At 40.3% G+C, this 25,096-nt stretch overlaps 2 protein-coding genes across 13 annotated transcripts in view; one reads left to right on the top strand and one right to left on the bottom strand.

Annotated features, from left to right (window-relative positions):
* LOC138758017 (neuropeptide Y receptor type 5-like) overlaps positions 1 to 1,757 on the bottom strand; it is a 19,892-nt gene extending 18,135 nt beyond the window's left edge. The window contains exon 1 of one of the 2 annotated variants that reach the window (XM_069926280.1): positions 1,214 to 1,757. The gene's annotated coding sequence lies outside the window, so the exon portion shown is untranslated. Of the gene's footprint in view, positions 1 to 40; positions 1,186 to 1,213 lie in introns of those variants that run through there. The other variant, XM_069926278.1, reaches the window with a different exon arrangement.
* Positions 148 to 25,096, top strand: LOC138758018 (neuropeptide Y receptor type 1-like). 11 transcript variants are annotated; one of them, XR_011354060.1, is made up of 5 exons: positions 1,426 to 1,711; positions 2,008 to 2,110; positions 11,160 to 11,981; positions 22,365 to 23,060; positions 24,482 to 25,096. XR_011354060.1 is itself a non-coding variant. In XM_069926291.1 (5 exons), the coding sequence occupies exons 3-4, from the start codon at positions 11,283 to 11,285 to the stop codon at positions 22,779 to 22,781; spliced, it is 1,116 nt and encodes a 371-aa protein (XP_069782392.1). In that variant the 5' UTR covers positions 1,426 to 1,711; positions 2,008 to 2,110; positions 11,160 to 11,282; the 3' UTR covers positions 22,782 to 22,808; positions 24,482 to 25,096. The 11 variants fall into 11 exon arrangements, 10 of the variants coding, with proteins under 10 accessions (XP_069782389.1, XP_069782391.1, XP_069782392.1 ...); XM_069926291.1 differs by having other exon boundaries at positions 22,365 to 22,808; XM_069926284.1 differs by having other exon boundaries at positions 1,426 to 1,635; positions 22,365 to 25,096.

Raw genomic sequence — 25,096 nt, 5'->3', positions numbered from 1 at the left:
TCTCGCCCAGTTTGATAGCCCCAAAGAAGAGATGAAATACCTGGGATCTGCTGAGCGAGCGACAGTTGCCTATGGCATTAATCGGCACGTCCTTGCTGTCGTGGCCCAGCGATTTCACGGGAGGGGTGGGATCTCGAGAGGATTCTCACAAGGTTCTGTCCTCGTATGGACCGCAGCGACCGGACGGGAGCTGGTGGCTTGAGCCGCCAGCGCAGCAAACGCTGTTTACGTGTATTGTCCCTTTTCCTCTATTTCACTTGCTCATAGATTCCGACCCTTCTTCCACTCGGCTTCCAATGGGACCCTCGCCTCAGTCCGAGCGCGGTTTCCACAGAAGCAGCTGTGGTTTGAAATCTTCCCTTTTAAGTCCTCCTGGTCCCGAGTTACGAACGGTCACGCAGATTTTACAAGAGGCGCACACGAGATTCAGCGCTTTGATCGGCTCCTCCTCTTTATTACCCGTTACCTTAATATTCGAGGACTGACGAGGGGTTATGCGCCAGCCCTGGGAGAGCATCCTTCACTGCTTGCAGGTCCGTTCAAGGAGAGCATCGCCGAAGTTTCATTTTTGACAAGTTCTGGACCTCATTCGCCGTACCCCCTGCGCTCCAAATCGGCCAGTGAGAGCAGCCGCTCTCCTGCAGGCGGCAGCAACGAGCCAGAAGACAGAGCAGTCTCGTCAGTGCAGCGGGGAATAAAAACTGGGACGTCAGGCACATGGGGAAATTATTTTCGACTTGACACCATGCCTGGTAGTTTAGCAATGATTCTTTGTTTTAATAATCAAAAGCCGTTCCTCCATCGGTCTGCAGAGACAACGCTGCCGGCTGACACACCGGAGCCTGAACTGCTTGTGTGATCTGACAAGAACGGCGACCCGCCTCCTCAGTAAGTAACAAGGGAGAATCTCCCACTGATTAATTATTCACAAATGAGTGGGGGGGGGGGGGGGGGAGAACCAGCAAAAGGGCAGGTCAGCTGTGCTCAGATCGATTTAATTTGTTCCCCCTCCCCCCTTTCAATGGGATGTTTATCAATAGCGTCGCCTCGTTGTCCAAAAGTAGATGTTCCAAATTATATTTTCAATAGCTTCGCGTTTTGGAAAAGGAACAGCCTGGGGAAAGTGAGTCAGGAACGCGACAGGTATTTATTTGCTGCGTGCAGTCCTTGCTCAAAGGAGAGACCTTTATTTTTACCCAATGGTGAAGCAGACCTTTCTCCTTAGTAGAGAGTCACTACTGCGCGAAAGCCCTCAGCGAAACTTTTAGCCCGCAGTTCGGCTGTTACTTTGGAAGTTTGGAGGGTGACCGGAATGTTACAAGAAGCGATCCCTCCAATCGGCTCTGCCCATGTAACGTTTTGTTCGATTGTGACGCGTTATTTGCATAACCAGAGGAAACTATCGCTTGACTCTTTGATGTTTACATTTCCGGAAGAATCTAACAGTAAAAAGATTCATTGCCCCCTCAGAACTCCGCGCCCGACGGGGTCGTCTCGGTGGTATTGATGCAAAGCTGTGTGCTTCTCCCTTCTCGCTCCCGCGCTTAGGTCACCTCCTCCGTGGTTATGTTCAACTGGATACTCTCCGTTAGATAAAGGATTAAAGAGGCGAGGAGTTAGATGGCCGTGAAAGAGGTGGGAGAGTATTCGAGCGGGAAAGGGGGAAGTAAAGAGGAGAACTGAGCCAGTGAACGGCAAAGAGGTGGGAAAGGTAACGGAGCCAAAGGAGGGCAGTGGGGTGGAGGTGAACGGGGGCAGTGAGCATTTACGCGCGTTTGAGAGATTGAGATTGTTGGTGGAGGGGATTAAGGATGGGCTGGGCAGGGATTGACAATTTGTAAACAATGCGAGTTTTACCTCGGTTATCTTGACCAGGGAATATAAACCTTGATCCTCAATATTCAAGCTGCACCAGCACAAATCTACACTTTGGTGCTCGTCTTTCATTTCAGTTATTTGTTGCCAGGATTTTTGTGATTGCTTGTTTTACCTGTACATCAATTTCAGACGGGATTAGTAAATGTCAAAAACGGAACTGAACGCTGAAGCAGAAACCTGAGGTTTTCCTGGGGGGCTATGGTTTCCTCCCACCGTTCAAAACATACCGAAGGTATGGTAACATACCATTATCACCACCGCCCTACACACCTCTGCACACCATTCTCTCAATAGCTCTCACCATTAACCAGTCGTACAAATATCACTGATGCTTTCCTTACATAGGATCAGGTTGAATGCAATTGGAAACATTGAAAGAATGTGTCAAATTATCAATTTAGAAACAATATGTTGCTGCTGTAAAAACTATTAAAATATTAAGATTTTGGGAATTAGAAATGCTTTATTGTCTGACAGTTTGTTAAAACAAGCAGCTTTAAAAAATGGGTTTAAAGCTCAGTTGGAAAACTGCATGATAATAGGACCATGAGATGTATTTAAACCAGTATCCCGGCGATAAGGTTTTGAAGGTGTTGCATCTTTTCTCTTCTGCTCATTCTTTAGTTTTCCATGTTTGCATAAATAGTTATTTTCTAAATCAAATGCTATTAGTTTTAATCCTCTCATTTTCCCATCACTTTTCTGAGTTCCTGTGTTTAAAGGTTTTTTTTAAATGTGCTGGCAGCAATGGGGTGGGGTGTGGGCTGCCACATTTAAAACTGTCAGGGTGCATTGTACCTTGCCTCAATGTATTATTTCTGGATGTGTTCCCAATTAACTCAAACTTCCACAGTAATAATGTACATAATGCCACCAGCTCTCATATTTAAAGGCCCATCACAAGCTTTTCATAGACCCCATGGTAAGAGACTTACCATAGCTAAGGTGAGTTAGCTACACAGCACAAGGGAGGTGAAAGGGTGCTCTCAGATTCATTGACTTCTCCAGCACTCATTGTGGGGGCTGTAGGAGCTACCAAGTACATCATATTCTGTGACCATGGAGTAAGGAGCAGCTTTAATGTCTGAAGATTGATGTGGATGTCAGCAGCTGGAGTGTGGTCATTGTTCCTTCATTTATTCAATCCACAGGTAGTTTAATGACATCAGATTAGGAAAGATGAGCTTTACAGCTCATATACCTACATCCCGAATATGACATTCTCTCATTCTGCCTTTTTTAAGTCCTCTCCAGAGTTGCTCTCACAACCATTCATGTTCAGGGACAGTAATTTCTTACTGTCTTTGCATTTCCTCACAGTTTGGAAGGATGAGGAGGGATGGAGTGGATTTGGAGATTTTTTTTTCCCAGTCGTGGGGGAGTCTATGACCAGAGGGCACAGCCTCAGAATCAAAGGATGTTCCTTTAGAACAGAGATGAGGAGAAAGTTCTTCAGCCAGAGAGAGGTGAATCTGTGGTCTTCGTAGACACACAGCTGTGGATGCCATGAATTTGGGTATATCTAAACCAGAGGTTGCTAGGTTCTTATTTAGAAAGAATGTTAAGGGTTATGGGGAGAAGCAAGGGAGAGGTAGAGAGAAAAAAGTATATCAAATGGCAGAGCAGACTAGATGGGCTGAATAACCAAATTCTGCTCCTACATCTTTTGGTTTTATCTGTACCTAAATTTACATTTAAATTTAGACATACAGAACTGTAATAGGCTCTGTTGAACCATGAGCCCGTGCCGCCCAATTACACCCAATTTGCGTACGGCCCCCATATGTTTTGAAAGGTGGGAGGAAACCAAAGCCCCTGCGGAAAACTCACATAGACACAGGAGGAAGGTACAAACCCCTTACAGACAGTGTGGGATTTGAACCCTGGTCCCAATCGCTGGTGCTGTAACAGCGTTGTGCTAACTGCTACGCCAACCATGCCACCCTGCATCCAATTTCCAAACGCATTCAACCTCATCCTATGAAAGGAAGGCATCAGTGATGTTTATATGATTGGTTTATGGTGAGAGATACTGAGAGAATGGTGATGGAGAGGTGTGTAGGTGGTGTGATAATGGTAAAAGGAAACGTATCTGGATGTGGCACAGCTGGGGAACCTAATGGGCAAATTAATTTGGGGATCCTGGGAAGCTTGGTCTGCAGCTTCTTCCCCTTATTTCTTATCCTCATTCAAAGTGGTCCTGTCCTGTCCATCTTGTGCCCCCACCAGGGGGGGGGGGGGGAGGTAGCAGGAGTTTGTACGTTCTCTCCATGTCTTTGTGGGTTTTCCCGGGGGCTATAGTTTCCTCCCACCGTTCAAAACATACTGGAGGTTGTAGGTTAATTGGGTGTAAATTGGACAGCACAGGGCTGTGCCACATCCAGATGCATTTCCTTTTACCATTATCACCACCGCCCTACACACCTCTGCACACCATTCTCTCAATATCTCTCACCATTAACCATTCGTACAAATATCACTGATGCTTTCCTTACATAGGATCAGGTTGAATCCAATTGGAAATTGGTTGGCGTAGCAGTTAGCGCAATGCTGTTACAGCACCACCGATTGGGACCAGGGTTTGAATCCTATGCTGTCTGTAAGGGGAATGTATGTTCTCCCTGTGTTTGTGTGAGTTTTCCCCAGGGGCATCGGTTTCCTCCCACCTTTCAAAATGTACCGGGCCTGTGGGTTAATTGGGTGTAATTGGGCGGCATGGGCTCGTGGGTCAAAATGGCCTGTTGCCATGCTGTTTGTCCAAAGTTGAGATTTAAATTTAATTGGGCAGAAGAACATAAAAAATAGGAGCAGGAATAGGGCACTGCTCCACCATTCAATAAGGTCTTAGCTGAACAGGCCGTGGACTCAGCTCCACCTACCTACCTTTTCCCCGTAACCCTTAAATGCTCTCCTCTGCGCAGTTCTATTTAAATTTGTCATAAATATTTAATGACCTCTCCCTGACAGCTTCATTTGGCAGAAAATTGCACAGAGTCATTCTTTCCTGGGAAATGCAGATCCTCCTCATCTCCATCCTAAATCTCCTCCTCTAACCGGTGTCCTCTTCTGGTCTCACCTACCAGTCGAAGCAACTTTCCTGCCTCCAGCTTCTCCTCTTTCATCCAGGATTCCTGCGCCTGTAGCTTTTAATGTTTATCCAAAGAAGTGTGCTGAGCCAGCTTACACAGGGAGAAAAAAGGCTCCTCACAAAGTCTTTCTAGAAAGTAGTAGTAAAGCGTAGCATCCAGTGACGATCCTGCCTGCTCCAGTGATCTCCTCATGGTTCGGTTGGGAGGTTCCAGGAAACACATAATGGGAGTCAAATAATCCGGTTACCATCAATCTTAATGAACCATTGCTGTATTGAAGTTGACTACAGTCTATTACAAGCAGCTTTCCAGTAACTGCCTGAATGCAGTTGTGTTTGAGATTAGTTTTGTTTGTACCACCATATTTTGCACAGTCAATCCTCTGCCCCATCAACCCAGATTATTTCAATTTGCTCTTTTACAGGGTTTATTTCACCTCTGGGGAGCTTTGTTCCTCTCTCTCTCTCTCTCTCTCTCTCTCTCTCTCTCTCTCTCTCTCTCTCTCTGTTTCTAAAGATATAGTTGCCATTTTCTTTTACATAATCGGAAGGACTTTTGATCTTGGCTGTGTTGTTGACATTTCCTCCTTTCCTCCATTCTGCAGTTAGATATGGATTGGGCAGAGGGACAGTCCTGAAAAATCGTTTCAACATATCCATTGCCCATTCATTTTCATAAGTTAGTTTTTAAATTGAAATGAAATATGACATTGCTAACCTATCACCCTAGAAATGTTCTCCTTTAGTGCCTTAAGTGAGTTTATGTTGGAAAAAGTGGTTAATTATACAATGTAAACTTTGGGAAGAAACCACTTACTAAAGCACTTAAAATGATGTATTTTAAGTACAAACTTCAATTATTCACTAAGACAATTAGAAATTCAAATAGGAAAATCAACTTCAATGAAATATCTGTTCTTTAAATATCAACTAAGTAAAAAAATTAATTCTGAAGTATTTTAAATTTAGACATACAGCACGGTAACAGGCCCTTTCGGCCCAATTACACTGAATTGATCTATACCCCAGGTACGTTTTGAATGGTGGGAGGAAACCGGAGAATGCAGAGTAAACCCATGCAGACATGGGGAGAACGTACAAGCTCCTTACAGACAGTGACTGATACGACTCCCTGTCATTAGCACTGTAACAGCATTGTGCTAACTGCTACGTTAACTATACCACCTCATTTTGTTTTGCTAAGTTCAATCAAATTTGAGATTTTCTCTTTACTAATACTTTCTTTCACTTTTTGTCCCGGAAAGAAGTGACAGTTTATTTGTCTAGACTTGATTTAAAATAAAGTTTGAAGACTGGGCCAGGTTTCGAATCCCGCGCTGTCTGTAAGGAGTTTGCAGGTTCTCCCTGTGTCTGCATGGGATTTCCCTGTGGGCTCCGGTTTCCTCCTACCGTTCAAAAATGTACCGGGGGTGTAGGTTAATCGGATATAATTGGGCGACACGGTCTTGTGGGCTGAAATGGTCTGTTACTGTGCTGTATGTCTAAATTAAATTTAAATGCAACGTTATTTGGAGTATTGTGTGCTACCTTTAGTTACGTCATTATGGGAAAGATATCAATAAGATTGAAGAGAGTACAGAGAAAATTTAAAAGGATACTGCTAGAATTTGAGGAAATGAGTTACAAGGAAATCTTAAATAGGTAAGGACTATGCTGTGGAGTATCAGAGAATGAGGCAGGATTTAATTGAGGTATACAAAATTATGAGGGGTTATAGATAGAACAAGCAGGCAATTTCTTCTGAGGCGAGGTGAGATAAGAACTAGAGGGCATAGATTAAAGGTGAAATATTTAAAGGGAACAATAAGGCAGGGTCTTTGCTTCATTAATTATTCAGGAATATGCTGGTAGCGGGGAAGAAGCTGTCCTTGTGCCGCTGAGTGCTCGTCTTTAGACTCCTGTACCTTTTTTCTGATGGTAGCAGAGTGAAGAAGGCATGACCTGGGTGGTCCTGGGAGGCTGCTTTTTCAAGACACCGCCTCATGTAGATGTCCTCAATGGAGTGAAGTCTGGTGCATGTGATGTCGCAGGCCAAGTTAACAACCCTCTGGAGTTTATTCTTGTTCTGAGAGTTGGTGCCTCCATACCAGGCAGTGATGCAACCAGCCAGAATGCTCTCCACGGTACACCTGTAGAAGTTTACAAGAGTCTTTGAGTTTACAGGAAATATTGGGAATCAATATTTGTTGTTTTGTTAGAATGAGAAGTTATATCTTTACAGTCAATTGTAAATCGTTAACTACAACTCACAAAGGATGTAAGAGACAATGGAAAGTAGAGCTGTATTCAGCACTTATGCTGTCAAAGAATGTTCCACATAAAATTTACAGTATCAGGATTTAAAAGGCATGGTTTACTGGAAAGAAATATCTTCTATTCAGGTTTACAGAACCCAGACCTTGTGAATTCAGTATCTAGTGCCATTTGGTGACTAATTTCTAACAACAAAACAACTTCCATTTATTTAGCCATCTTAATGCAGAAAAGAACATTACAAGGGACACACTTAAACTTAAATGGACATGACCAGTTTGATCAGATCAGGATTTTCAACTAAATCTGGTCAATTACAAAAATCCATTCAAACTCTAGCTGGGGTCTTTATAGCTGAAGGTGCAGAAAACTCTGAGTAAAGGGAAACATTAATAAAGGCCAGGGTCAGAGAGTTGAGGGCTCTGGGCAACCACAGAGGGAAGAGGTTACAGAGATGAGATCTTATGGCAGGAATATATTTAAACAGACAAGCATGAAATGTTCCAGGAGCAGGAGGAATAAAATTCAACAAGAAAATGAAAAATAGATGAGTGAGTCTGTGAGCTAGTTCAGGAATAGGAAGAATTTGGATGTGATAAAATAAGTATTTAGACAGAAGGTCAAAAGGGAAATGAGAAAGGGCTTGATGGACTTGAACAAAGAAGGAATTTTGATCTGGAAGTGAAGGGCTGGATATGTAGTTAATATGGAGGTAGAAGTTGGAACTCTTGGTGATAGAAAAGACTTGAAGGCAGCAAACATAAAACCGCACTTTGAGAGAACCTATGACAGTTTGTGGGAATGCCCCAGGTGAAGATTTTCTCTACTGCATGAATCAATTAAACAAATAAAGAGCTATAATCAGGGAGAAAATCTGAGATTGGGATTGGTGGGAGGTGAGGACTAGGAAAATTTAAGGATAAGATGAGAAATATCCTTGGGGGAAGATTATGAGGCAAATGGCCAGGAGATTGAGGAGGAGAGAGATGATCGAGACAGGGGTGTGGAGTTGGATCAGGATAGATGGGGGCATTGAGGTAGCCAGTGGGGGGGGGGGGGGGGGTGTTGAGGTCTGGGTCAGTTTGGAGGGGGTAATCAATCAGAAATTATTATGGAAAGTATGTGGGGCTGACAGATCATTGTGGCTAAATGTCAGTCACAAAAAAAAACCTTATTTGGATAAAGATGGTTAGCTGAGATTCGCTGGATGTGGTTTAGGTTAGGATAGGTAAAAAAGTGAATGACAACAGCCATCAACCATCACTGACCTGCTTCATTTGTTAATCATTGCTGCTCTTGTGAGTTTGGGTGCGAATAAAAATTAGGCCTTGTAATGTCAAAACGAGTGCTGTAGCCTGTTTTACTATCACTGTGAATGGCTGGCAACTCATTTGTCATAAAGATGGGGGACCAGAGATAAATGAACATCTGCCAGTGCAGTCTCAGTGCACATGGTACCTGATCAACTTTGAAAATTATTTATTTTAAAATTTCTAATATAATTCAGCTTTACAACGGAATGTTAAGGCCAAGGAGTCTGGAGATCAAAGAGCTGCTTGTATTGAAAATAATCTTGTTTAACTCCAAACTGACAACTTGGTCAGATGGATAGAATTGGCGGCAGGAATGCAGATTGTTTTCGGTCCATCGGTAATGATTCATTTGTAATGAGCAGCCTTTTAGTGATGAAATATAGTGGAGTAGCAGAGTTCTGCATCATCAATCAGCATGTCTATGGAGGGTAACCCTATGCCTCTTGATAATACTCTGAAGAAGGGGAGCCCTTCCCCAAAAATATAGTCTGACAAAAGGACTTCATATTTAGACAAGTAGATTAAGTTTGTATGAACTATGATTGTTGTGGGATTCTGGAGTAGATTGAAGCAAACGTTTCCTGGATAAATAACAACAATAAAGCAACGAATCAAAACGGGTGGTCTCATTAATCTTTTTGGCTCCAGGCCCTTCCTCTTCCTCAGTCGACAATGGAAGATAAGGTTGTAGTGGGATAATATCTACATGTATTCTGTAATAAAAAAAGCCTTCATGTGCAAACAACAATCCAAAATTTCATTTTCTGGAGCTATGCTCATAAGGGTATTTTATCTAAATGTTTCACGAATCTCAGTTTACCAATTAATAGCTAAACCACAGTATTAGACATATGAGATTCAGTTTCCCTTTTTTATGTTTTATTTAATATAAAACCACCCAATAAACATATCACAATATTTAAAACTTAATCCAAATACATGTGGTATTTAATATAAAAAAACAAAAGAAAGAAAAACCTCCTCTAAATTCCCACACCCTCCTTCCCTCAACCCCATTTTCAAACTAAAAGAAAAGGGACTTGAAAACCACAACAGGAGCACTTCACTTTGCGATATTTTAAAACTTGTGTATATATTCAAAGAAACCCATAGGAGAAAGGGAATGGTTCAGATTCATTTAAATTTTAATACCAATGGTTTGTAAATATAGGCTCCATATTTCATAAAAAAATAATATTTACCTCTTAAATTGTAAGTAATCTTCTCAAGCAGAATTCAACTCTGAACTTGTGCATGCCATCTGTCCATCCCCAAATCAATATCCAACTTCCAAGTTATAGCAATATATTTTCTAGCTATTGCCAACGCAATTTGAGCAAATTTTACTTGATGCATATTCAATTTTAATTTAGGTTTAATTCCTCTAACATCTCCCAGTAAATATAATATTGGATCCTGCAGGAATCTTATTCCAGTGATTTGTTCTAATAAATTAGCCAAATCAAGCCAAAAAGGTTTAATTGTGGAACACTGCCAAGTCGATTGCAAAAAAAGTGCCAACTTCCTGTCCACATCTAAAACCTAAATCTAAATAAATATAATTTGTATTATGTAATTTTTGTGGAGTTAAATATAACTGATGATTAAAATTATATTGAATGAACCAATATCTCACTCTTTCTTTCCACATATCTGAATCCAGCTACATTGCTTATTTAAATCTACCTCCCATTTATGCCTTTTTGAGTTTCTTTTGTAATAATTTGTACATCTCTGAAATAAATTTCTTGACATCCCTATGACTTAATAATAATTCTATTTCTATCTCCGCTGGTGATACTAAATCTTGACTAAAAATTTCAAAAAAATCTCTTCACTTGATAAATCTCTTAAATTTTTCCTTCATTCTTCTAAAAGTAATAAATTTCCCAGCTTCAAATCAATCTTTAATTTTCTTAATGCCACAATTTTGCCAAATTAATTTTTTTTAAATTTTCCATAGGAAATGCAATAAGCCTATTTTGAAGTAAAGGTGTTCTTCCAGACATTAAACCTCTTCCTCCAATCTCTTTATCAATTTTAATATCTCTGTTTAGTTCTTTGAATTAATGTTTCTGTTCTACATGTCTGGATAGTGTTATTTTGATTTTTTGAAATGATTTAATTGTTGTTTCTTTTCTTCGGAAGGATTATTTTGTTAATCTTTTTCTAATTTACCTATGTCTTGTTCTAATTGATTTGTCTCTATTATATATATTCCTTTTTCATTTTAGGTGAGTAACTTATTATTTGACCTCTTTAACACATCCCAAAGAGTGCATTTATTATCTATTGAATTAAAATTAACTTTTAAAATTTTTGAATTTGCTTTCTTATACAATCACAAAAATCTCATCTCTTTAATAATGCAGTATTGAGGTTTAGTCTCTCTGATATGAATATCAGACATTCTGGACCAGAAATCTCCTGCTTAGATTTTAGTCCCAATTATTGGATTGCTAGATCCTGACAAGTCATTAAATGGTCACATATTTTCTGTGTTTTCCAAAGACTGCCATAGGATTTTTTTTTGATTTTGCACAGCTTTTATTATTTAAGATTTTTTAATTAACTGTATTTGTGGTAATATTTATTTTCAATTATAGGATTATGTATAAGAAAGCGTAAAGCTGACATGAAATGTGAAAAGAACGAACTTCCCAGAAGACTACTGTGCCAAAGTTTTTATCGTCCTCGTTGTATCGCCGTAAACACCGCTTAAAAACAAAATGGATGCGATGGCTTCTGCTTACGCCGGAAATCTTTCCATTCACGCCAACATTTCTGAGCGAAATTTTACCTTTGATTATTTTGACCAGTGCTATTCACTGCCTGCCATGGTTTTCATATTAGCTCTGGTTTACAGTGGCATCATCATCCTTGGGGTTTCTGGCAATCTGCTCTTAATTGTCATAATAATGAAACAGAAAGAAATGCACAATGTTACAAACATTCTGATTGTCAACCTGTCTGTTTCTGATCTACTCGTCAGTATCATGTGCTTGCCCTTCACATTTGTCTATACTTTTATGGACCATTGGATTTTTGGTGAAGCCATGTGCAAGCTGAATTCCATGATCCAGTGTGTCTCCATCACCGTCTCCATCTTCTCACTGGTGTTGATTGCTGTTGAGCGCCACCAGTTGATAATCAACCCCCGTGGTTGGAGACCCAACAACAAGCATGCCTACTTGAGCATTGCTGTCATGTGGACAGTAGCCTTGCTTACAGCATTGCCTTTCTCGCTTTTCCAAATTCTAGTGGATGCTCAGTTCCAACATGACCCTAAATACTCAGAGGAATTTGCTGGAAAGTTTTTGTGTTTGGACCAGTGGCCATCGGAAAACCAGAGGCTGATCTACACCACGTGTCTCCTGGTATTGCAGTACTTTGCACCACTCTGCTTTATATTCATCTGCTATTTTAAAGTAAGTGAGAAGGTGTCTAAGTTTTACAGTGATCTACCTTGCTTACATGTGGACAAAGTTGTTTTGGTTTTGATGTATTTAAGTACAATATCACTCAGAAGCAGGTTTAAATAATGCACAATTTTGAAGACATTGGTAGATAGTTGTCAAGAGTGGTGCGAGAAAGTCCTATTACCGGGAACTCAGTACATCTAATCCAAAGTTTGGCCACATGCATCTGTTTAGTGCCTTCTAGGTTGTTTAAATATATTAAAGTGATTATGTTGGAAATGCACATCAAGTACATGGATTCTTGTGAATACATTGTTTGTTGACATTAGATTGCCTGATGCCACAAGTTAGGTAATATTTAGCTTTCTATAAATGATTCAAAAGTGAGAGAAAACTGTCCATAGTCCCAGGGTAGGAATAGCAAATACCAGAGGATGTATGTACAAATTGAAGTGAGGGAAGTTTTGGAGAGACATCAGGGGTAAGTTTTTTTTAACACAGAGCATTGTGGGTGCCTGGAATGCTTTGCCAGGGATGGTGGTGAAGGCTGAAACATTAGGGGTATTTAAGAGACTCATAGACAGGCACATGGGTGGATGAAAGAAAAATAGAGGATTATGGGGTAGGGTGGGTTTAGTACTTTGTAAAGGAATATTTGGGTTGGCACAATATTGAGGGCAGAAGGGCCTGTACTATGCTGAAATGTTCTATGTTCTATGATTCCCACTCATGCTATAAGATTGCTCAAAGCATTTTCAGTAGTTAAATAGAACAAAAACTATTTTCTCACATTGAAGGAAACTGCCTAAACTAGTGGTTCTCAACCTTTTTAAGTACCACTTTAAGTATTCCCTATGCATTGGTGCTTTGTGATTAGTAAGGGATTGCTTAAGGTGGTATGTGGGTGGAAAGAAAAAGTTTGAAGACCACTGTTTTAATTGTACCTCATTGACTTGTTATGTGCAGGGTTTCTCATGGAAAATATTTCCATAACAATTGGGTCTAGGGCAGTGTTTCTCAACCTTCCCTTCCCACCCACATCCCACCTTAAGCAATCCCTTACAGGGCACCGATGGCATAGGAATGACTTAAAGTGGTATGTGAGTGGGAAGAAAAAAGTTGAGAACCACTGGGTTAAACTGTCCAAATAGACAAATTGTCTGTTTCTAGAATTGTTTATTCTTTCCTTTCTTTTTTCACTCAGCATCCATTTGTTGTCCATTTGATGAAAATGTTAACTTGCTGAATATTTCCTGCATATTGTGCTTTAAGATTTCCAACATTAGCAGTTAGTTCTGCTTTTCACAAGCCTTAATCCTTCTGATGAGTGACTGAAGAGCATGAGTAATAAACTTGTTGAAATCATAACAATATTTGTCACCAATTTCCCAATCACAGTAGTGCTGCTATGGTAGAATGAAACCTGGAGTACTGGAGGTATGTTGTAAAAAGAATAGGGGAAAAAAATAAAGTTTAAAAAAAATGGTTGTAACTTTCCTGAGTATTTCAATGAAGACTGCTTCAAATTTTAACCAAAAAAAATCACAATCTATAAAACCGACAGCTAAACAATTATTTAATCTCGTTCTTTTTATGTTCTAAATATTCTCTAGTATTTTCTAATAAAGCTCACTACATTGAAGGAAAATGTTCATTTGGCATTATGTCCTGCACAACATAAACCTTGCTTTCATAGACAAGATCATTTACCTTATCACATAGAATAGTTCTCCTATTTCTCTCAAATCTATTTAACATGATATCAGTTGCTGTATATTCAAGTATTTTTATGTACTGCCCACAGTCTTGAGAGAAAAGGCTTCTAATTTTGCTTTCATAAAAGCAGTGAGTGATGGAACAATGTATTTTAGCCTTTAATTAGATCTAAAGAGAACAAGATCAATTTTCTTCTGCAGAAAATGAAAGAAGTGTGGAATTTATCATGTTAGTTATTTTATGAATGATTAACACATATGAAGCTGTAGATGATGCCGGTAGAGGACCCATGATTCGGCTAGAATGCTTCCACCAGGGTTGTCTCCGCTCCATCCTCAACATTCATTGGAGCGCTTTCATCCCTAACGTCGAAGTACTCGAGATGGCAGAGGTCGACAGCATCGAGTCCACGCTGCTGAAGATCCAGCTGCGCTGGGTGGGTCACGTCTCCAGAATGGAGGACCATCGCCTTCCCAAGATCGTGTTATATGGCGAGCTCTCCACTGGCCACCGTGACAGAGGTGCACCAAAGAAAAGGTACAAGGACTGCCTAAAGAAATCTCTTGGTGCCTGCCACATTGACCACCGCCAGTGGGCTGATATCGTCTCAAACCGTGCATCTTGGCGCCTCACAGTTTGGTGGGCAGCAACCTCCTTTGAAGAAGACCGCAGAGCCCACCTCACTGACAAAAGGCAAAGGAGGAAAAACCCAACACCCAACCCCAACCAACCAATTTTCCCCTGCAACCGCTGCAACCATGTCTGCCTGTCCCGCATCGGACTTGTCAGCCACAAACGAGCCTGCAGCTGACGTGGACATTTACCCCCTCCATAAATCTTCGTCCGCGAAGCCAAACCAAAGAAAGAACACATATGAATTAAATTCCTTTCTTTTTTTGCCAAAGAGATTAATGTATTTGTAATAAAAGATTTGTATATTTCTTAAAAGCACAACACAGGAAATTTGTATCCTCTTTAAGGTTTCAAGAGTTATATTTAAAAATCTAATATGGCAGGGATTTCTTGAAAGATTATTATAATTAATAGTCATATTCCTGAAGGTTTAAAAAGTAGATTTTTCAAGTTGTGTTCCAAACTGTAAAGGTCTATGCATTGGGCACTGAAATGAAAAAAATAAATCAAATTTGCATGATTGTTGACTTCCTCATTCAAATTCTTGATGCTTTCTCCCATGGTTCAAAGCTTTGCGCTGGGCATAAGAATCAGCATAAAATTTGCCTTTTATTGTCAACTCCAAGACTTTTTTTTGAGCTTTATTTGCCAGCAAATAGACCCAATCATTTCTTATACAACTTACATAGAATACTATAGCACAGTTCTGGCCTTTCATCCCTTGATGCTATGCCAACCAAAAAAAAACCATTTCCACTTCATAACCTATTTTTCTTTCATGGTTGTGCCTGTCTAAGCATCTCTTAAATGCCCTCAATGTTTAGCCTTCACCATCATCTCTGGCAAGGCATTCCAGGTCCCCACAACTCTGTAAAAATGTACCCCAATGTCTCCCCTTAATATTTGACTAATCATTATTAATGTTCCATCTGCTACACATAAGATGAAGACAGCAATATGTGGAAAAGCAAGAAGACTCACCATAAGTAACATCATAATTCCTTTTAAATAATGAAATGGTAGAAAATACTTCCGAGAGATTAATCCACCTGCTATTTAGAGACATCTTTTCAAGAGGAACCAACTATTTCCCTGCCCACTCAATAATCTTTTTAATAAAATGATTTTAAAAAAGTATGATTTAAGCTAACAGTAATTGCAGTGTTTTATATTGTGGTGATTTGTTGTGACTTTGGAATTGAATATCTGGTACAACTGATTATATCCTGACAAGCATTTTGACTTGGAGTGGCACTAGAAAAAAAGAAACTAAACAATTAACTTTTGTATCACAAAGAAAACTCTAATCCTGATGTTTTCAATTCATAAGTTCAGAAATGATGGAGAGCTGCAGTGCCAAATTATGCCATGCTTTGGTGAGCACACCATCTCTGTCCGCTGCAATTTCTAAATCTGAATTGAAATCTGAGTTAGTTTCATGAGTTGCCCTTCAATTATTTTGGTGTGATTAAAAGCAGTGTAATTAAGAACATTCACATAATCATTCTGACACAGCACAGAAACAGGGCCTTCGGCTCACCATCAAACATCCCACACTAATCACATTTTATTCTCTCCACATTTCCATTAGCTCTCTGCAGATTCTACCACTTACCCACATACTTGGGGGGGGGGGGAAAATGCAGTGGCTAATTCATTCATGAAGTGGGAGGAAACTGAAGTACCCAGAGAAAACTCACATGGTCACAGGGAGAAGGTGTGAACTCCACATTGACAGCATTGGAGGTTAAGATCAAACAAAGATTGCTGGATCTGTGATGCAGCTGTTCTACTAACTACACCAGCTCGTTAAGTAGAAAACAGTGAAATGAGTAAATAACTTAATTAGTTACTTTACTTTCAATGTAAAATTCTCACAAAAGAATTTCTCTCATTGTATTTTATCTTAAAAAAAATTTTAAAACTTTATTTATTCATTCAGAAAACAAATAGTACATAACATATACAACAATTAACCATAAACATGAACATTATTTTTTATATATAGAAAAAAAAGAAAAGAAAAGAATCCCCACCCCCTTCAGCCAACTCTCCGAAGGAGAGCCATAAAGAAAGAAAAAAGAAAAAATATTAAGGAAAAATTAAACATGCATATTAAGATCTAATCAACATAGATTGAAAAGTAAATATTCTGTGTAACAACCACTTATTAATAAAAAAACTATAATTATCACATGAAACATATGTAATTTTGTCCATTATTAAACAATATTTCATCTCATTATGCCATCTATTAATATCAATCATATTTGTATCTTTCCATGTACTAGCAATACATTTTTTTGCTACAAAATAAAAAAGCAAGTTGAAATTTATCTAATCCCAAACCTTTCAGAGGTTGCAAACCACCCAATAAAAATATTGTCGGATCTAAAGGTATTTTAATCTTATACAGGTATTCTAAAACAATTGAATTTTCTTCCGAAAAGATTGTGTGTGTGTGTATATATATATATATATATATATATATACATTTATCTATAGATAAATATATACACATGACCAAACAGCATGAAAAAAAGTTCCAACAGAATTACCACATCTAAAACACATATTTTATCTTAAAATGTACTTATTTAATAATTCAGGATGCCCCTTCAAGTTCCTCAACATGGTTATCCAACTGCACGAAAACCAGCAAGGTCAGGTCAGATACAGCAATGAGCTCTCCGAACCCTTCTCCATTGACAACGGTGTGAAGCAAGGCTGCGTCCTCGCACCAACCCACTTTACTATCTTCTTGAGCATGATGCTGAAACAAGCCAATAAAGACCTCAACAATGAAGATGGTGTTTACATCCGGTACCGCACGGATGCCAGTCTCTTCAATCTGAGGCGCCTGCAAGCTCACACCAAGACACAAGAGAAACTTGTCCGTGAACTACTCTTTGCAGACGATGCCGCTTTAGTTGCCCATTCAGAGCCAGCTCTTCATCACTTGACGTCCAGCTTTGCGGAAACTGCCAAAATGTTTGGCCTGGAAGTCAGCCTTAAGAAAACTGAGGTCCTCCATCAGCCAGCTCCCCACCATGACTACCAGCCCCCCCACATCTCCATCGGGCACACAAAACTCAAAACGGTCAACCAGTTTACCTATCTCGGCTGCACCATTTCATCTGATGCAAGGATCGACAACAAGATAGACAACAGACTCGCCAAGCCAAATAGTGCCTTTGGAAGACTACACAAAAGAGTCTGGAAAAACAACCACCTGAAGAAACACACAAAGATCAGCATGTACAGAGCCATTGTCATACCCACGCTCCTGTTCGGCTCTGAATCATGGGTCCTCTACCAGCATCACCTACGGCTCCTAGAACGCTTCCATCAGCGCTGTCTCCGCTCCATCCTCAACATTCATTGGAATGACTTCATCACCAACATCGAAGTACTCGAGCTGGCAGAGTCCGCAAGCATCGAATCCATGAGCCTGCAGCAGACGTGGACATACCCCTCCATAAATCTTCATCCACGAAGCCAAGTCAAAAAAAGATACAAAATGCAAATGGCATATGACATTACCTTCATTCTTTGTACCAAGTAATTCCGTACATTTACTTACAATAGATCACAGTCATAAATATTTAATTTCCAAACACTGCATCAGTGAAACAGTTCCCTCAGAGTCCAGCCTGTGGTGTCAGGACTCCTGTCTGTGGTCCTTCCTCAGTGATTCTGCAATAGCGGAACCAAGCTTCAGTGCACCTTTCAGCACATATTCCTACACATTGGGATCTGCCACATTAGTTTGTGGGCATCTCCTTGCACCAAAAGACTAACAAGTTTCAGGCAAGCCCAAGGCTGTCTTTCACAGAGTTGGCAGTAGCAGTCAGATTTTCACAATATGTGCCCTTGAGAGTGGTCAGGTGAGCACAGAGCCCTCTGATATGCAGGTGCTCAGGATGAACTTCAACAAAGATCACTAAAACCCTTTCTCGATTTCCCTAACAAGCATAGTCCACAAGTAGGTGGTGAACCATCTAATTTGGAGTGGACGTGACTAATAGATTCTGGCTGCTCATGAAGAATCTGATGAGGAGTGGCTTCACTGTTGTCCAAGCAAAGTCTTGATGGCTTTTGAGAGTGCTGGTGGTCAGGCATTTTTCCAAGTGAACTTGACAGTCTGCGTGAGAAAACAATTCCCCAGGACATTCCCTGTGCACAATTGCCAGACTGACTTGTCAGCATATGTTTCCACAAGGGCCAGGTGGTTCAACAAGGTCAAATTAAATTTTACGCTCCAGAGCAATGAGGCTAGGTCCATCTGTCACAGCACCCAGTAGAACATCAGTACATGGTATCGTTAAATCCAGGCACACAATGATGTGGCCACAGGATGAGGGCTATGCTGGGTATGTTTCTCCCCTCTTTCTCCGAAGATCAATAGGACACAATACATTTTCTTTGTGAGATGGAAGATGGCTGGGATGACTGCTATTGGTGTGGGCCAGCATCATCAACAACACCTCACGTCTGGCGACCAGGTTCGTTCTAATCATCCAGAAGGAGCATCATTCCTGCATTGTTAACTTCTTGGTCTATCTGCTCCAGTGAATTCTTGCCACGTTTCCTGGTTTCTCCAAACCAGATTTCCAGTACCTTCGGTTAATCGGACTCCATGGTGACTGGAACAAAGGATTGATTATTTAATGGATGTGGCTTCACTTTTACTGTGATTGGCTCTCATCCCCGAGTCCAGTTCAAACTGGTCATAGGTGCTGATCAAGTTCTAGACCATAAGATGCTGATGTTGTCAATGTAGATAGAGGATTTGACCTTCATTGCATGCAATTATCAGCTCTCTTAAACCCCATGAATTTTACATTCATTTGGCAAAATCCGGCACTGTGCACAAGGAGTCTGTAAGTTCTCCCCAAGGCTGCATGGGTTTTCTCTGGGTACTCCAGTGTCCTGCCAACCTCCAAGAATGTATGGGGTTGGTCAGTTAATTAGGTGTAATTGGGCTGTATGGGTTTCAGAGGTAGGTACTGTTCTGTATTGTTAAAACCTTTACAAAAATTTGAATTTAAAATGTTCAATACACAACACACACAAGACAGAGAGACCGTAGCCTTGCTTGACTCCAGATTTGATGGAGGTTTTTCTCTGTTTCCCAGCTGTTCCTTGACTAATGTTCCTGATATCTGTGCACTGTAGTTAAATCCAGTTCCTGATTCAATGCCTCGTGCTCCATCACCCACCCAACACAGCCCATTTTGGAGATCAAATCCATCATGTAAGTGTGTGATATTCATGAAAGCATTTTCCTGGTTGAAGCTGACCAGTCATGCATTTACTCCTCTATCATACACATGGTTGATCATAACCTTGAGCAGCACAAGGTTTCCTGCTGGTTATAGTGCAGTCCACACCTTCTGTGCAAACTTACATTTGGTCAGTAGGTTGGTCAGCATCAGCGACTAGTATGAACTGCCCTCAGGGGCCAGGATCAATTGCTGGTCAAGTCACATAAGAGCAGACCTGACAATTGGCGATAACCTTGAACAGGATCTGGTTAGTAATCCACCTAAAATCAATAACCTCTATTTCCTGCTTTTGCTTGTTAATGAGGGTGGATTTTCATATACTGCCAGCTACTGCTGGTTACTTGCAGCAGATCCGGTCCTGTTCAATTCCACAGAGCCAAGTACAATTTGGCCAGTAAGCTGGTGCTCCTAGAAATTTGACATCTCAAAGGCAAAGGTGAATTTGTAAATCATTTCTGTGTCCAGCTACAAGGACAGTACTTTTCCTTAAGGCTCCTGGTCACAGAGCCACTGACCAGTCGACATGAATCTTTTGAAAGAAGAAGCCTGAACATCTCTCGCCCTGCTACACAGAGCAGATTTGGGATCCAAGGATAATCTTGGGGTTACTCCAAGAAAAAGAATGAGGTTTGCCAGTATTTTACCTCTCAGCGGTCCTCCTCCACATCCACTCCATTGCAATAGGAACAGATACTGCGTGCTTCTCTTTTGATGCTCTCCCCTCTGACTCTTGCTATCTGAGCACCTTTGAAGGAAGAGAGCTTCTCGATATCTTGAAATCAGGGGGGAGGAAGTGGTGCTCAGTGAAGGACACCTGCGTGATAGTAGTAAATCTATTTGTGAGTGCTCAGGACACAAAGAAGAAATCCACATGAGATCATTTGGTCCCAACTAGGACTGTTAAGTTGTCCGCTGGGTTGGTTGAAGACATTGCATTGCTTCGCTATTTTTGGCTTGTCCGTTGGATCGCCGGAGCAGACCTTCAGTTGATTATTCTTTCTTTCTTTCTTCTTTGGCTTGGCTTCGCGGACAAAGATTTATGGAGGGGTATGTCCACGTCTGCTGCAGGCTTGTTGGTGACTGACAAGTCCGTTGTGGGACAGGCAGGCACGGTTGCAGCGGTTGCAAGGGAAAATTGGTTGGTTGGGGTTGGGTGTTGGGTTTTTCCTCCTTTGTCTTTTGTCAGTGAGGTGGGCTCTGCGGTCTTCTTCAAAGGAGGTTGCAGCCCACCAAACTGAGGCGCCAAGATGCACGGTTGGAGGAGATATCAGCCCACTGGCGGTGGTCAATGTGGCAGGCACCAAGAGATTTCTTTAAGCAGTCCTTGTACCTCTTCTTTGGTGCACCTCTGTCTCGGTGGCCAGTGGAGAGCTCACCATATAACACGATCTTGGGAAGGCGATGGTCCTCCATTCTGGAGACGTGACCCACCCAGCGCAGTTGGGTCTTCAGCAGCGTGGATTCGATGCTTGCAGACTCTGCCACCTCGAGTATTTCGATATTGGTGATGAAGTCATTCCAATGAATGTTGAGGATGGAGCAGAGACAACGCTGATGGAAGTGTTCTAGTAGCCGTAGGTGATTATTAATAGTCTATTATCTAACTTCACTGCTTGAAAGAACAGCCAACATTATAAGTTTGTGCCTTTTTACAAAATTACCTGTACTTTCCTCTGCATTCCCTGGCAAGGAGTTGATTCCTTTGTTAAAAAAATTCCAAGGGGAACAAATTGTCTACACCTTATCCAGGTGCCCATTCTAGTATATAGTGCTGCGCAAATAATTGAGAAAGCTATTAAAATGTTATTATTCAATGCTAGGGAAATTGAATATAAAGGTAGGAAGGCAATATTCCAGTTGTAGAAAGGCACTGTTAAAAACACACCTACACTGCGATTACCACTATTAGCCTTCTTATTTAAGGAAGTATGTAAACTCAGTTGAAACTAGTACAGAGAATATTTAGTGGACTAATACTTGGTATAAGTTATCGTATGAGGAAAGATTGGACAGGCTGCAGTTGTATCTGTTGGATTCCAGAACACTCCAATTGCACTTGATTGAAGGGTCTTAACCAGGTGGGTGTGCAGTGGAAGTTTCCTATTGTGGAAGAATCTAGAATGACGGGTCACCATTTAAAAGTTCATGGTCGCCCAGTTACTGTGAGGTGATTTTTAAATCCTCTGAGGGAAATGTGAGTCTTTACATCTCTGTACCTCAAAGGGTCTGAATATTTTTGAGGTGGAGGTGGAGAAATGCAAAGGGGTGCAAATTATCCTTAATGGGAATGTAGAGTTACGGTTACAGTCTAACCAGCCATGATTGCTTTAAAAAGTAGAGCAGGCTGAGGGGATAAATGGCCTTCTCCTGCTTCTCGATGTATTGTGCAGACAATGACCCTACTTCCGGCAGTTCAAATAGAGATGGTCAATGCTGAGGCAGGCCCTGCCATCCTCCAATCATAAAGCATCCAGCAAGGAATGCTGGATGGGAATTAGGCTTGATAAGTAGGGCCAGCTAAGCTTCTCTTCCACCACACTGGCAGATATCAACCAACCCAGCAGAAACTGCAGATCCGATCTCTGGATTTTCTGGACTGCCAGACTTCATTAGTCTGCACTGATTATGAAGCTGTGTGATTGCTTAGAGTTTTGTACCTAATTTCCAGAAAAGATTATCATCTATAAGTGTAATATAAATGTGCTTGATTGTCTAAATATACATTATTAAAATAATCTTATTTTATCTTTCAAAGATATATATGCGTCTGAGGAGGAGAAACAATATGATGGACAAGATGAGAGAAAATAAATACAGGGCAGATGAGAACAGAAGGATCAACATTATGTTAATCTCCATTGTAGTTGCTTTTGCAGTCTGTTGGCTACCTCTCAACATGTTCAATGCTGTTTTTGATTGGAACTACGAGGTTATTAATAATTGCCATCACAATCTGGTTTTCTCCATATGTCATCTGTCTGCAATGCTCTCGACCTGCACAAATCCTGTTTTTTACGGATTCCTCAACAAGAACTTTCAGAGGGATTTGCGATCAATTCTCCATTATTGCAAATGCAACCCCAGAGAGGAGGACTATGAAGCAATTGCCATGTCAACTATGCACACTGAGATTTCCAAGAGCTCGTTGAAACAGACAACACAAATTGTTTAGACTTGTTGATTTCAAAACCTTGCTTGGGTAAATGGTGCCCTGATTTATGCTACTGAATGTAACCAAGGATTCCTTCTGTCTTCAACAGAAAGTCTATGTAGCATCTTAAATACATTCATGCACTTCATATGTTAAGTATTAAACAGAAAAGTCCATGCAGCTTAATTTTTGGTGCATATTTCATAATGAGCACTATTTTGAAGAAGACTTTGGTGAAATACCGTATATGTCAGCGTATAAGATAGTCCTTGAATGTTAAAAATGTCACCCCAAAATCAGGTAAGTATAAAATCCAAACCTTAACAGTAAAGTCTCAGTGCTTCCCCGTGGCGAGTATAAACTGAGCCTCAACAGTGAAGTGCCAGTGCCGCCCCCCCTCCCCCCACCGCGGAGTCTACCCACCCAGTCTGACTGCTATCGGCTTTTATATGGGCTTTAAATGATCTGTTAAAGATGGTTTATTTTAAAATATGCTGATAAAATGTAAACCTTTTCTGGGTAACTTGCTTTTAAAATATTGTGAATTAATATATTAAATGTGTCTAGCACCATCACTCCACTGGTCATGGAAAGTGCCTGACCGTGGGGTAATCTTACAGAGCAAGTATAGCTCAAAACCTGCATTTTAGGTGGAAATTCAGGGGGGGGGGGTCACCTTATACAGGGTTGTCTTATATGCCGGCATATATGGTACAGTACAAAAAGCAGAAAATTTACAATGTGAAACTTCATATTATTCTTAATGTGTTCTTGGCAGCATGGGAAGAACCAGATTTTTTTCACCTACCTGTAACCATATTCAAATTATATTCAGTCAGCAGGCATTTTGTTTTCAAAATCTTTGGATGTATAAACAAAACTAGTTGTTTGTAGTGATGCCTTACATAGAAGAAGTGAAGTAGAGGATGTAGAAACCTTTTTATTTCACAAAAACATGTATTTTCTTTTATAGGTTTGATTTTGCAAGTTCACTCCCATTGTACTCTAAGCGAAATCTGCACGAAATGTTTTAAACCAAAAGCATTTTGGTGTGATAACAATATTATCTTTGGGTTATTCTGATAAATTGTATAATTAGAATACCAGTATCATTCAATTGTTGTATATTTGATGCATGACAATATTTGGAAAGAAGAACTCTATTTGCATTATCAAGGATATTTTTCAAAAGTTGCTACTTAAAAAAGCAGTGTCTACCATTGCCAGAACAAATAAGTCTTTAATATATGAAATGAATCAAAACAAAACTTACCAGTTCCTATTTTTGACAGTGAAATGCTGCAAGGAGATGTTTATTAATTTATATTTTTGGTGTTATGTGACTTTTGAATGGGTTATTTTATTTTATGAGGTAAGAAGCATTTGATGTAATTAGCCTTTGCCTGCCTTATGGACAAAGGTGTACAGAAATTAGCATTATCAGAAGGTACAAATACAAGTAACAAAGTATTCCATATGCTGGTTAGGAAATGTAGAGTTATTTTCAAAAATGTCACAGTGCCATTGGAGCTGTACAGATCAGCAAGCTTTCAAGTCTGATCCTCTAACTGTACTGTGTCGGCCTATCCCAGAGCACAGGTACAAAGACTCTTGGTCAAAGATGGGAAAATATTACAGATTTTAAAAAATACTTAATTTGGTATAGCCTAAGATTGTGAAGAACATCATATAAATGTAAGTCTTCCTATCTTTCCTCTTAGTGTGCCACAAGTCTACATCCATTTCTTCAGTGAGAAGACAATCACCTTCATCTTTGATGTCAAATGTGCGGTAGCTTAATTAAACTCCCTGTGTCTGAATGGTGAATAGTGTTAGTTACAGTACAGGGGTGGAAGTGCTGCAGTGTACGAATGTAGATGAATCAATTGCTTTGTGGTCTATTAATATTACCTGTCTCTGTGTAGTTTGTAGTTTGGTTTGTGTGTGTGTGTGTGTGTGTGTGTGTGTGTGTGTGTGTGTGTGTGTGTGTGTGTGTGTGTGTGTGTGTGTGTGTGTGTGTGTGTGTGTGTGTGTGTGTGAGAGAGAGAGAATATACATGTGTGCATGAGACTGTATTTCTGCTTGTGGATGTGTGTTCATGTGGATATTGGGCAGAATCCTCCAAACTGTTCACTCCCTTGTTAAGATCCACCAGTCAGGAGGAGAAGAAACTTAAACTTGGGAAGAGCAGAAAAAAAATCAAACAGAGCTAAATGTAACAGTTTATGCTAAATTCAAAAATGCCACTGGATTTGCCATTTGTTTGATGTAATGAAATAAAAACAGATGTAAGCCTAACATCACTGTTTGAATGTTAATTTAATAAAGTTGGTCAT

This window comes from Narcine bancroftii, chromosome 3 (assembly GCF_036971445.1).
Source record: "Narcine bancroftii isolate sNarBan1 chromosome 3, sNarBan1.hap1, whole genome shotgun sequence".
NCBI classification, from domain to species: Eukaryota; Metazoa; Chordata; class Chondrichthyes; order Torpediniformes; family Narcinidae; genus Narcine; species Narcine bancroftii.
The sequence above is the reverse complement of the archived record's forward strand: the minus strand, read 5'-3'. Positions and strand labels throughout refer to the sequence as shown.

Bases quoted from the DNA above. Each gene is read 5' to 3' on its own strand.
- LOC138758018 (XM_069926288.1), top strand. From the start codon at position 11,283: ATGGATGCGATGGCTTCTGCTTACGCCGGAAATCTTTCCATTCACGCC. The intron at 11,982-22,364 runs GTAAGTGAGAAG...TATCTTTCAAAG, and splicing joins TATTCATCTGCTATTTTAAA to ATATATATGCGTCTGAGGAG.